Consider the following 13,931-nt stretch of genomic DNA (forward strand, 5'->3'; position numbering starts at 1 on the left):
CAGGGCCTGCAGTGAGGCTCTCATGGGTCCCTCCCAAGGCCTCCCACCTGTGGGTCTGGCCCCAGGAGGACAGCGTCACCCACCCCCCATCAACCCCAGGGCTCCACTGGGCATATGGCTTAGGTCAGTCATCTGGGCCCAGGAGGTAGGTGGGGAGGGGGAGAGGGCCCCCTCACCTGTGACCTGAAGGTGTAGAGGGTCACTGGGCTGTGACCACATATACGGGTATGACTGGGGAGAAGCATAGCATCTGTAGGTCCCCGCATGGGAGGTGTTCACAGGGCCCACAGGGAAGAGTGCGTGGTACGTCTCAGGATGGGACGTCAATTCCACGTGTTGGGGCGTATCAGCTCCCCCCTCCTTCAGCAGATGCAATGACCCCCATATCACCTGTGAGCTACAGGACAGGGACACGGTCCCTCCCAAGACCACCACAGGGCCTGGGTTGGCTGAGAGAGAAGGTGCGCCATACACTCCTGAGGGAGAAGGGGGGAGCTGTGTTACAGGGGCCATCACTCCAGGTACCCCATGTACTGTGGACCGTGAGCGAGGGGTCCCCTGAAGCCACACTCCATTCCCTTCTGCCTGGAGGAGGGGCCCAGGAGGAGGGGCTGGCTCCTGCCCTTACCTGTCACCACCAGGCGCAGGAAGTCACTCCGCTGTGACCAGCTGTTCCTGCTGTGATACACACACTGGTATCGCCCTGCACTGTGTGAACTCATGGATGCAAAGGGGAAACTGGCCTTGTTGCTGGAATCCGGTGAGGTCTCCCAGAAGGGCTCAGGGACCCTCTCTTTATACAGATAGTAGCCGTCAGCCCGCAGAGACGCCTGACACCAGATGGTCACAGGCCTCCCCTTAGTGATTATGAGGCCAGGATGAGCCCAGATGGAGGGTTTGGGGAGGGTCCCTGGAAGGGAATCCCACGGAGAGTTACAAGGGTGCCCTTCTCCCCTCAGTTTTCCACCTGTCACCCCAAGGCCCCTCCCACACTGGTCACCATCAGCCCTGACCCTCTGTGCCCTCCAGCTGCCCAGGGGGTTTTTGGGCAGAAGCAGGAGGTGTGGGGAGGACTCACCCGCGAGCACCTGGTCCCACAGGCCCTGACACAGCCCTGGAAGAGAGTTCCTGTGAGTGCGTCCCCCACCCACACGTAGCTGCTCCAGGCCTGGTTTGGGCCCCTGGGTGCTGGGTCACATCTGGGGCTGAGCACACTCCCCCCCGAAGTTCTGCCCCCACTGATCCTCCCCAGTCCTGAGGTCTCCCAGGGACCAGGGCCTGGGGCAGGGGGGAGGGTGGCCCCATCCCTCCTCTTTTCCAGAACGCTCACCGAGGCAGAGAAGGGCAGTGAGGGTCGGGGTCCTGGCGCTGCCTGCCATGGTCCCCAGCGGTGCAGTCAGCTTACAACGTCCTCAGAGTGTGCTGGACGGACAGATGCACGGGGTGTGGTACGGCCCAGGCCCCGTGTTCCTGGTCACGGGTCCCAGATGGATGGCCTCACAGGAAGGGGAACAGCCCCTCCAGGGCCTCGCTCTGCTGTCCCTGAAGGGTGGCCCGAGAGCAGCTGGTCCTGGGACCGTTCAAACCAGACGTGAGTCTCCGCAAACCCCACTGTCTCTGCCTCCTTCCCACCAAGCGCAAGTCCCGAGAACAGCGCTGGTCCCCGCACATGAGGCGGGGGGAGGTAGGGCAGGGCCTGGGAGCCAGCCCAATTTCAGTTCTACTTCTGCCCCTGCCTCTCACAGACGCTGTGTGACCTGGGCTGAGACACTTCCCTTTCCTGAACTTCTGTAAATGCAAATTTTCCTTCCTTCCTTCCACGATGCTGGCAACCAACCCGTGTGTAGTGAGCAGTGACCACATCCAGTCATGGCGCCAGGCACGCTGGGCATTCACTGGTGAGGCGACAGACTCGTGCCTTCCCTGGACGCATGGGGCTGTGCTTAGTGACAACAGACTATATAAATATCTAGGCGGGAAACAATTCTATTATAGTCTTATAAGACTGTTCCAAGTTGGAAGAAAATAGAAAACGGAATCATGAGAATCATAACATGTAGACGTCATACTGTCTGGATCCTTGTTCGGAGGGGTCCTTCTGGGGGCTGGAGTGACAGAAGGCACAAGCCAGGGGTAGCGCAGAGACGGGAGTGGGGGGCATCCTCGACCAGAAAGATTCGAGCTGTTCGCAGAACTGAGAGCAATCAGGAGGCCGGGGCCTTGTCACAGGATTTCGAGCATCATGCGAGCGTTTGGGTTTCTACTTTAAAGCAATAGGAAGATTTTAACCAGCAGACAGTCGGAGAAATTTCTGTCTGGGAAAGACTAACACTGTAGGAAATAGTGACAATTAGTAGTCAGACCCCAGCATTCATCTGGTCCCCGGGTGGTGTGTTGGTCAGTATTTAAGCTGTGTACGTGGTTTTCTCACTTTAGCCTTATACAAATCTATCACATGAAACACATGTGCAGTTGCGCAGAATGAGCCAGGATGGCAGGTTGGCGAGGAGTTGGCCAGGTTCAGGTTGGCTGAGGGGGCAGCCCGAGAGAAGGCATGGAATTGGTAGCTGTTTGTGTTGCTCGGGAAGGCGTTTGGGTTGGAGGTGAGCAGTGTTTGCCGGGGCTGGTGTGTTTAGTCCTGGTCTGATGGTCACAGCCTTGAAGACAGATGGAGCAACTTAGATCTTTGTGAAGGAGAGTGTGGGAGGGTTTGGAGCCTCCCACGGGATCAGACCAGCCTGGTGATTAGAAGGGTCCTCTGGAGGTGTGGGAAGCATGAACTGGGGGAGGAGGGGCCTGGTTGGAGGAGCAGGGGGGAGGCTGACCGGCTGGCGCACACAGGCTTCTTGAGTTCTTGCGATGGGTTGGACATCGTTAAGGTCTCAGGGGCCCGGTGGTGTGTATGCAGTGAGCGGACGTGAGCGCCAGAGCGCAAGGAGCACAGGCTGTCCCACCGTCATCTGGTGCCTGCACGATGACCCGGGGAGAGGCGGGCATTGGGAGGTGCTTTGAAGACAGATCGTCATTTCTCAGAAGGAAGCATGGCCCTTCCTCCTGCCCTGGAATTGCGGATTTTCTTTGCCCCCACGTCCCTTCACTGACTTCCTCATTTCTGTAAGTCAGCACCCTCTTTCTCCTCATCACTCCTTCCAAACCTCCGATTCATTTCTGCCTCCTCAGGGCCCCGTCGTCCCCTGGGCAGAGCTCTCCGTCCCATACCATGAATTCCTTCTCCAGACACGGGGTAAGAGCACGGGTTGGAGGCAGTTCAGAGATTGAGTTGCAGTTAGAGCTGAAGCACTTACTGTCCTTCTTTAGGAGATACTTCCCCTTTCTGAGCCTCCTGTTCCTCACAGTGAGGACACAGTGGCCTCTCCCCTCAGGATTGCAGTGGTGCCCGAGACTCGGAGGGGCCATCTGGGGTGGTTTCGTATGTGGCTTGTAGGCATCGAGATGACCGCAGTGTCAGAAATCATATCATGGGGCCAGCTGAAGGCCACAGCCAATATCCACTCCAAGCACATAGAAGTGCTGGGTAAAGGTTTGTAAGATACATGGCCACAGTTAAATCAGAGTAACTAAAGTGCCAGAAATGCAGAGTGAATCCGTAGACATAAGCAGAGACCAATGCTGAGTGGGCTTGGTCATGGGTCCCAGGGACGGGCCCCAGGATCTGGTTTGCTGTGTATGTATGGAGACAGGTGACAAAGCCCCAAAGGAGACACAGGGTTCCCGGTGTGAGGTTGGGAGCTCTGAGCCTGCTGCCTGTCTGAATGGGGACTGCACTATCTCCACTCCCTGATCTGAGTCACACCCAGAATTCAGCTCCTTTCTCCAGGTGTGGGTGAAAAATATTCAGTGCAATATGGGCTGGTATCAGCAGGCGGAGCTCAGTTTGGACTACTCCATGCATTGCTGGAACCCTGTGTTTGGAGCACCTACAAATCGTGTGTCTGAAGCAACTGCAAGCTAGTCACTTGTTTAGGACTCACAACGCAAAAAATGGGGGTGATAACTTCTGTGAAGGGTGAGCTCAGTGGCCAAATGACCGAGTGTATGCAGTCAACTATGCCATGGAAAGTAGAGTACAGACCTAGTCACTGTGGGAACTCCCAGCAAAGGCGAGGGAGATAAATTGAAAATTGGGAAGAGATTTAAAAATAAGCATGCTTTAAATCCTCAAACAGCGAGACGAAGATGTTCATGATACAGGAAGAGTTTAGTGGAAAAAAGGGTGCTAAGGAAATTTCATAGGTAAAAACTCATTGATTGAATAAAAGGATTCAAAAGATCTATTCCATAATAGACACTAGATATCTGATCAGAAAATTGGGGAATTGGAAAATGAAACTCAGGAAGTATCCCAGAATGCAGCTGAACATCATGAAATAGAAACCAAAAAGATAAAATCTGACACATGAAGAATAGAATAACTAGGTCCCAAGACACATTTTTCCTTCATTTTAGTGGAGGAAATGCAGGGCGCCTGGGTGGCTCAGTCGGTTAAGTGTCTGCCTTCAGCTCGGATCATGATGTCAGGGTTCTGGGATCAAGCCCCACAGCAGGCTCCCTGCTCAGCGGGGAGTCCGCTTCTCCCTCTTCCTCTGCCCCCTGCCCCTTGCTCATGCTCCTGTTCACTCTCTCTCTCTCAAATAAATAAAATTTAAAAAAAAAGTTCTAGTGGAGGAAATGAGAGAATGATGAAGTGGCAGTAATCAGGTATTGTTAAGAGTTTTTTGGAAGTGAAACCAGAGAAATGGTCAGCGTGGGCTATGAAAGCTGAACTATTACTGGGAGCTACATCCTCGAAAGCAGGTCAAAATGTCAGTGAAACACCTGGGTGGCTCAGTCGGTGAAGCGGCTGCCTTCAACTTGGGTCATGATCCCAGGGTCCTGGGATCAAGCCCCACACAGGGAGCCTGCTTCTCCCTCTCCTTCTGCCTGGTGATCTCCCTGCTTGTGTTCTCTCTCTCTGTCAAATACATTTTTAAGAAATCTTAAGGAGAAAAAAGAAGAAGGAGGAGAAGAAGAAATCATCCTGGTCAGAAGATTTTAATGTCATAGAGACAACCTACAATTCTTCTGGATATATTGTTCAGGAATGGAAGCAAAATAAAGTCATTCTTAGAGGAAGGAACAAGGGGAGGATTTGTTGCCAGCAGCTCTGCTGTACAAGAAATGATAAGGTAAGTCTTCAGACAGAAGGGAATTAATTCTAGAGGGAAACTGGGAAGTTTCAGAAAAAGGGAAGAGCAAAAAAGGTAAATAAGTAAATGTAATAGCATACTTCTCTTATGTTCATTAAAATATGTATGGCTGTTGAAAACAGAACCCATACAGTCTGGTGGGGTTTGAATGTATGTAGATATAATACATACGACACCTGCAACATAAGGGGGTGAGGGCGAAGGCCCTATACAGTTGTAAGGCTTCTATTTTTTCTGAAAAAGGTGAAATATTAACTCTATGTAGACTCTGAAATTAGGTGTGTATAATACCTACAATAGTCATTTTGAAAGCAACACACAAAGAATTAAAACAGCAATAGATAGGGGAGTCTGGGAAGGTCAGTCGTTCAAGCATCCAGCTCTTGATTTCGACTCAGGTCATGATCTCAGGGTCATGAGGTCAAACCCTGTGTTGGGCTCTACACTGGGCATGGAGCCTGCCTGAGATGCTTTCTCCCTCTCCCCCGTCCCTCCACCCTCTCAAAAAAAAAAAAACAAAACCCAGTAAATTAAAATGGAATACTTAAAAATATTCCAAAAAGCCAAAAGAAGGCAGGAGAGGGAAAACTGAAGAACAATAAGAGGGGGACAAACAGAAAACAAACAAGAAGATGGTAAACCTAAAATCAGCCTTACCAGTATTACAGTAAACGTAAGTGGGAAAGCACAGTGAAATGGCAGGTATTATAGGACTGGGTTAACACCACCAAGACCCAATGATGTGCAGTCTACAGGAAGCCGAGGATAAAGACTGTATTTTGCAAACGTCAATCAAAAGAAAGCTTAAGTGACTGTGTTAGTTTCCTATGGCTGCTGTAACAAATTACCGTAAACTCGGTGACTTTCAGCAGCAAAGGTTTATTGTCTTACAGTCCCGGAGGTCACAAGTACAGAATCACTGGGCTAACGCTGAGGTGTCAGCAGGGCTGCTTGCTTTTGGTAACTGCAGTAAGAATCTGTTCCCCTGCCTTTCCAGCTTCCAGAGGCTGCCGGCAGCGTAGGGTTCCCGACCCTTCCCTCCCATCACTGCAGCCTCTTGATCCCGTCCTCACATCCCCTACCATTGACTCTGACCCTTTGGTCTCCCTCTAGTAAGAAGCCTGTGAATACACTGGGCTCACTCAGATAATCAGGGTAATGTTCCCATCTCCAGCTACTTAATTTAGTCACATTTACAAAGTCCCCTTGGCCTGTAAGGTAACGTGCGCACAGGTTTCAGGGATTAGGGCATGGACACCTTTGGGAATTGGTAGGAAGCGGCAGCTTTCTATCTACCACAGTGGCCATACCGTCCAAGATAGTATGGTAAAAGATACCAGAGCAAGTAGGCTTTTGAATAAGAAAGTTATCAGAGAGAGGAAAAAAAAAAAAAGTCAATTCACCAAGAAGGCAGTAATCCTAAACGTGTGTGCACAAAACCACAGAGCTTCAAAATACATAAAGCAAAAACTGTCAGAAATGGAAGGACAAATATGTAAATCAACAGTTATGGTCACAGACTTTGACCCTCCTCTCTTGGTAATTGATAGAGCAAATAGATAGCAAATTAGCAAGGATATAGAAAACCTTAACTACACTATCCACCAACTCGACCTAATTGACACACAGCAGCACCCAAACAACAGCAAAAACCAGTCTTCTCAAGTGCACGTGGGATGTCGGCCAGCATAGTTCATATCCTTGGTTACAAAGCAAAGCTTAACGTTCAAAAGAATTAATATCCTATATCACTTCTTTTCACACCCTAATGGAATTTAAGTTAAACTCTATTAGTAGAAGGATAATCTGGAACATCTTCAGTTATTTGGAAATTAAACAACATACTTCTAAATAATTCATGGGACAAAGAAGAGCTCAAGGAAAATCGGAAAACATTTTGAACTGAATGAAAATGAAAACAGCGTTCTAAACTTTGTGGGATGCAGCTAACACGTGTTTGGGGGGAAAGTTGGAGCAACATATTCATATTAATATGAATAACTCATTAAAAAAAGAATAGCTTCTAGTCACCCAAACTTCCATCTGAAGACACAAGAAAAAGAGCAATTCACCCCAAAGTGAGCATGATAAAGGGCAGAAATCAATGAAAGCAAAAACAGAAAAACAGTAACAGAAATCAATGAAACCCACTGCTGATTCTTTTAAAAGACAAAAAAAAATTGCCAGTGCCTCGCCAGGCTAATCACGGAAAAAAGGAAGATACAACTTGCCAACACTTGGAATGAATGACAATATCAATACAAACCACACTGACATTAATAGGACCTAAGAGAACACTACAAATTCTGTGCCCCAAAATTTGGCAACTTGAGTGGTCCAACTCATTTCATTTTAGTATAGTTGACACGCAATATTACATTACCTTCAGGTGTATAACTTAGTGAATTGACAAGTTTATACACTATGCTATGTTCACCACAAGTGTAGCTACCACCCGTTTGATCACATCGCTGTTACAGTATCATTGACCATATGTCCTATGCTGTGCCTTTTATTCCTGTGACTTACTCATTCCATAACTGGAATCCAGTATCTCCCATTCCCTCTCACCCATTTAGCCCCTCCCTCCATCCTGCTCCCCTCTGGCAGCCATCAGTGTGTTCTCTGTATTTGTAGGTCTGATTCTGCTTTTCATTTGTTTATTCTTAAATTCTGCTTATGACTGGAATCGTTTGGTATTTGTCTTTCTCAGTCTGACTTATTTGACTTAGCATAAGAGCCTCTAGGTCCATCCTTGAATGGACCAACTCCTGAGAGACACAAACTACCAAGACTCATTCAAGAAGAAATAACCTTAATATTCTTTAAAATATTAAATTGCATTTGTAGTTAAAACACCTGCCCAACAAAGAAAACTCCCAGCCACAATGTTCTCAGTGGCACGTACCACTGAACATTTGGTGAAAAAATACTATTCTACACAATCTCTCAGAAAGTAGAAGAGAAAGGAAAACTTTGCAACAATTTTATGAGCAAGCATTACTCCGAATTCAAATCAGACAAAGACAGTACGAGGAAAGAAAGCTGCAGACCGATATCCCTCAAAAACATAAATGCAAAAATCCTCACCAAAATATTGGTAAGTAAAAGCAAACAATACATCTAAGTGTGAATTATCCTCAGATGACAGGCTAGTTGAACATATGAAAATCAATAAAGGTAATCCATCATTTTAATAGACTAACAAAGAAAATACATATCCTGATATAAGTGCATGCACAAAATTTGATAAACTGCTCAGCTGTATGGGAATAGAAGGGAACTTCCTTAATCAGATAGCATCTATGAAAAACCTTTAGCTAATACCATACTATGGCATGAAACAAGTCAATGATACTCTCACAACTTCTATTCAGAACTGGCTAACAGTAAGACGAATGAATAAAAGGCATACAGATCGAAGGGGAAGAGATATCAACAGAATTTTATTCTATAAAATAATGAGGAACAATTGGAAAGCAAAATTAAAATACTATTATAATAGCTCCAAAAACTATACACAGGTAGGGATAAGTATAAGTATACATGTATAAGATCTGAAGACTAAAACTATAATACTTAGCTAAGAGAAATTAAAGAACTAAAAAAAGAGATACCACATTCATTGATTGAAAGACTCAACATTGGGAGTGGCTTCCTGGCTGGGTCACTGGAGCATGCGACTCTTGATCCTGGGATGTGAGTTCAAGCCCCATGTTGGGTATGCATCCTACTTTAAATAAACAAACATTAAAAAAAGACAACATTGTCATTAAGAAGAATGAAATCTTACCATTTGCAACGATGTGGGTGGAACTAGAGAGTATAATGCTAAGCGAAATAAGTCAGTCAGAGAAAGACAAATACCATATGATTTCACTCATGTGGAATTTAAGAAACAAAACAAAGGAGCAAAGGAATAAAAAGAGGGAGGCAAACCAAGAAACAACACTCTTTATTGAGAAGTGATGGTTACTAGAGGGGAGATGGGTAGGGGGACGAGTTAATAGGTGGTGGGGATTTAGGACTGCACTTGTGATGGCCCTTGGTTGATCTATGAAAGTGCTGAATCACTGTATTATACACCTGAAACTAATATTACACTGCATGTTAACTAACTGGAATCAAAGTAAAAACTTTTTTAAAAAGGGGAAAAAAGATTCAATATTGTCAAGATATCAGGTCTCTCTAAACTGGTAAGCAAAAGCCAAATCAAACCCCAGTTAGCTGGGGCGCCGGGTTGACTCAGTCAGAAGGGTGTGTGACTCTTGACTTCAGTGTCATGAATTCCAGCCCCACGTTGGGTGTAGAGATTACTCAAACAAAAATTTTTTAAAAAGCCCAACTAGCTCTTTTAGCAGTTGACAAGCTGATACTAATATGTATGTGGAAATGTAAAAAGAACAATAATAGCACAACAGTTCTGAAAAGGAATAAAATTGGACATCTTCTTATTCCAAGACTTTCTATGGAAGGAACAAATGTAATGGATGGTGTGGTATTTGCATAGGGATAGGTAGGTGGAAAAAATAAACAATAGAGATGCCAGAGGTAAACCCACACATACATGACCGACTGACTTTTAACAATGGGACAGAAGTACTTCCTTGAGAGGGGAGGGGGGTGGGCGAATGGGATACCGGTGATGGGTATTAAGGAGGGCACGTATTGCATGGTGCACTGGGTATTATACACAACTAATGAATCGTGGAACTTTACATCAAAAACCAGGGATGTACTGTATGGTAACTAACATAATATAATAGAAAATATTATTATTAAAAAAAAAAAAGAATACCTGACAGTAAGGGCGCCTGGGTGGCTCAGTCGATGAAGAGTCTTCCTTCGTCTCAGGTCGTGATCCCAGGGTCCCAGGATCGCATTGGGCTCCCTGCTCAGTGGGGAGTCGGCTTCTCCCACTCCATCTTCCCCTCCCCCACCTCGTGTTCTCTCTAACTTGTGCTCCCTCTCTCAATAAATAAAATCTTAAAAAAAAAAAAGAAGTACTTCCTTGAGGAAAAGATAGTCTTCTCAACAAATGTTGCTGGAACAACTAGATAATCTATTTGGGAAAAAAATGAGCCTTGATCTTTACCTCACACCATCACCATACACAGTAATTCACATGAAATGGATCACAGACCTAATAGCAAAAGTCAAAACCATAAGGCATCTTAAAAAAACAAAAAAAGGGGCGCCTGGGTGGCACAGCGGTTAAGCCTCTGCCTTCGGCTCAGGGCGTGATCCCGGCGTTCTGGGATCGAGCCCCACGTCAGGCTCCTCCGCTATGAGCCTGCTTCTTCCTCTCCCACTCCCCCTGCTTGTGTTCCCTCTCTCACTGGCTGTCTCTATCTCTGTCGAATAAATAAATAAAATCTTTTAAAAAAAAAACAAAAAAACAAAAAAACAAAAAAAAACCTTTCAAAAATCTTCACAACTTTGGAATAGACAAAGATTTCTTCGCAAGGTACAAAAAGCACAAACAACAACAAAAAGATTTACTGGACTTCATAAAATTAAAAAAATTTTTTCTTCAAAAGACAGCATTAGGTAATGGAAAAAACAAGCCAAGGGTAAGAGAAGTGTGTGTGTGTGTGTGTGTTCCTAATAGAGGATTATATGTAGAATAAATAAGGACTTTTACAAATAATACTAAAACTCTCCCACATGAGCAAAACAATTGGAAGACGCTTCTCAAAAAATATATATAAAAACAATGAACACATGAAAAAATGCTCAACACCTATAACCATTAGAGAAATTAAAAAGACATCAATAAAATGGATGCGTTTTCAAAAACACAGTGCACAAAAGAGGGCAGATACTTTCTGGCTTCATTCCTGTGAAATTCTACAATGAGCAAAACTGATACCTAGAGAAAGAAAGCTGCTTGCTGTTTGCTTCCATCAGGTTGACTGAAAAGCTCACCATGGAATTTTTAGGAGCGATGGCAATGTTTCACGTACTGATCGTGGCGATGGTTGTTGAATGAGTGGTGCGTTTGCTGAAGCTGATCACGCTGCACGCCTAAAGGGGGTGTATTTTATGCCTCAGTGCACACACGTATATGCCAGTTAGGCTCCATCTGTGTCCATTCCACCAGGGATGAAATCATCTTCAACTGCATGTCTGATTTGCTTCCATAGGACGATACAATACTAAGGACTCAGTGTCGGTCTCCACGGCCGAAGCAATGGACACTGAGAAGAGTATGTAGTTAGGTCACTTTCAGTGAAGGCAGTCCATGTCACAAGACTTCTGAGCACCCTCCGTTTCTGCCACCACGGCTACTTCCTCCACAGGCCCACTGCGTAAACACTGGGATAAGGAAGAACAGAGGCTGGCTACCTCTACCCAATGAGCCGCCCAGTCTCCTTGGCCATTAAGGACTATGTCTACAGGGAACTTTCTTGGGGACATTTCTTTCTTTCTTTCTTTCTTTCTTTCTTTCTTTCTTTCTTTTCTTTCTTTCTTTCTTTCTTTCTTTTTTCTTTCTTTTTCTTTCTTTCTTTCTTTCTCTCTTTCTTTCTTTCTTTCTTTCTTTCAAGGATTTTTATTTATTTGAGAGAGAGAGGAAAAAAAAACGAGCAGGGGGAGGGGCAGAGGGAAAAGGAGAAGCAGGCTTCCCGCTGAGCAGAGAGCCTGACGCCGGGCTCTATCCCAGGACCCTGGGATCATGAGCTGAAGGCAGACGCCTAACTGACTGAGCCACCCAGGCACCCATGTTGGGGACATTTCTATCTGATTCAAAGATCCAAGTGCTTTGTACCCACTCCTATATGTCTGTGCATACACATGCCTCCGTCCTGGATAACACTGTCTCCCCACTTGCTGCTGCTCCTTCCAGTCCCCTGATCGTTTAGGCGAGGCAGTAGCTACTCTTCGGGAGTCTGTGTGTATCTTCACACCCAGTCGGATCTCTTTCTACAAAAAATGTATTATCCTGTTCATTACAAAACACCTGCTCACTGCTATTTTTCAGGGTCCTGTTGGTATGGTGGGGGGGGCAACACTGCTCCAAAACATCACCTTGCCCAGACGTGACCCAGGCCGCGGAGCTGTTGATGAGCACGGAGGAGAGGCATCATTGTGACACGGTAGGGATGTAGGTTGTCCTCTGAACCTGTTCATGGGCCCAGGCCTACCACTTACTCAACGGTGGATGGCGAACTTATGACTGAGTGGAAGAGACCATACCTAGCTCATCGTGGATGGTTCCGGTTGCATACATGCTCATGTCTCTTGTCACTCCGTTTCTGTTGGGACCAGTGGCACTTCAGGGGCAGCTTTTTAAGTGGTACCTAACTCTGTCGTGCAGGTGATGTGATGACATGAGCCCAAAGCCCATTGAGGCTCAGCAGAGGGGTCACACAGCATCCCAACACACACGCCTACTGCTAGCAGCATGATCTGGTAGGTCACGGCCATGGCCATAGGGTCCTGATGGATAGAAAAAAGTTATGCTTGGGGCGCCTGGGTGGCTCAGTCAGTTGAGCAGCTGACTCTTGTTTGAGGCTCAGGTCATGATCTCAGAGTCGTGAGATCGAGCGGCACGTGAGGCAATGTGCTTCGTGAAGAGTCCGCTTAGGATTCTCTCTCCCTCTTCCCCTGACCATCCTCTGACTCTCTCTCTCTCTCTCTCTCTCTCTCAAAAAGAATTGTTGTGATTACATGATATTGTAGTCTATTATTAAGCGTGCAATAATATGTCTAAAAAGACAATGTACACACCTTAATTTTAAAAATACTTTATTGCTGGGGCGCCTGGGTGGCACAGCAGTTAAGCATCTGCCTTCGGCTCAGGGCGTGATCCCGGAATTATGGGATCGAGCCCCACATCAGGCTCCTCCGCTATGAGCCTGCTTCTTCCTCTCCCACTCCCCCTGCTTGTGTTCCCTCTCTCGCTGGCTGTCTCTATCTCTGTCGAATAAATAAATAAAATCTTAAAAAAAAATAAAATAAAAATACTTTATTGCTAACAAATGCTAACCATCATATGAGCTTTCAGTGAGTCCTAATCTTTCTGCTTTTGGAGGGTCTTGCCTCCTTGTTGGTGGCTGCTGTCTGGTCAGGGTGGTGGGTGCTGAAGACAAGGGGGCTGCGGCAACTTCTTAAAATAACAGTGAGGTTGGCCACATCGGTTGACTCTTCCTGTCACAACATCTCTGTGGCAGGTGATGCTGTGTGATAGCGTTTTGCCCACAGGAGAACTGCTTTCAGAATCGGAGTCGATGCTCTCAAACCCTGCCTCGGCCCCATCAGTGCATGTGATATCCTGACCCCTCTGTTGTCATGCCAACAATCCGCACCCATCATCAGGAGCACATTCCAACCCGGGAGACCCCTTCCCCTGCTCCTTCGGCAGCAGCTCCTCATCGGCTCACGTCTGACGGCGAGCTTGCAGCCGTTCAGTCCCTTCTTCAGGCTCCACGTCCAATTCAGGTTCTCTTGCTGATCCCACCGCATCTGTAGCGACTTCCTCCCCTGAAGTCTTGAACCCCTCAAAGTCATCCATGAGGCTGGAATCCACTCTCCCAAACTCCCGTTAATGTCGATATTTTGAGCTCTTCCCATGAGTTACAAATGTTCCTTTTTTTTTTTTTTTTTAAGTAGGCCCCACAGGCTTAGAGCCCAATGCAGAGATTGAACTCATGGCCCTGAGATCAAGACCCGAGCTGAGATCAAGGGTCGGGCGCTTAACCGACTGAGCCACCCAGACACCCC

At 46.6% G+C, this 13,931-nt stretch overlaps 1 protein-coding gene and 1 long non-coding RNA gene across 3 annotated transcripts; one reads left to right on the forward strand and one right to left on the reverse strand.

Annotated features, from left to right (window-relative positions):
* Positions 1-35: 35 nt before the first annotated feature.
* Positions 36-1,747, reverse strand: LOC100468532 (leukocyte immunoglobulin-like receptor subfamily A member 6). The gene is made up of 4 exons (XM_034650337.1): positions 1,331-1,747; positions 1,079-1,114; positions 629-910; positions 36-476 (listed from the first exon to the last, which is right to left on the reverse strand). Exons 1-4 carry the CDS (start codon positions 1,377-1,379, stop codon positions 76-78), a joined length of 768 nt encoding a protein of 255 aa, XP_034506228.1. The 5' UTR covers positions 1,380-1,747; the 3' UTR covers positions 36-75.
* An 18-nt stretch (positions 1,748-1,765) lies between these two features.
* LOC117797899 lies at positions 1,766-13,017 on the forward strand. Of its 2 annotated transcripts, XR_004622735.1 has the most exons (4): positions 1,766-1,898; positions 4,993-5,186; positions 12,190-12,304; positions 12,526-13,017. It is a non-coding gene; the product is annotated as an uncharacterized LOC117797899 (long non-coding RNA). The 2 variants fall into 2 exon arrangements; XR_004622734.1 differs by having other exon boundaries at positions 12,190-13,017.
* The last annotated feature ends 914 nt before the right edge of the window (positions 13,018-13,931 follow it).

This window comes from Ailuropoda melanoleuca, unplaced genomic scaffold (genome assembly GCF_002007445.2).
Source record: "Ailuropoda melanoleuca isolate Jingjing unplaced genomic scaffold, ASM200744v2 unplaced-scaffold1776, whole genome shotgun sequence".
NCBI classification, from domain to species: Eukaryota; Metazoa; Chordata; class Mammalia; order Carnivora; family Ursidae; genus Ailuropoda; species Ailuropoda melanoleuca.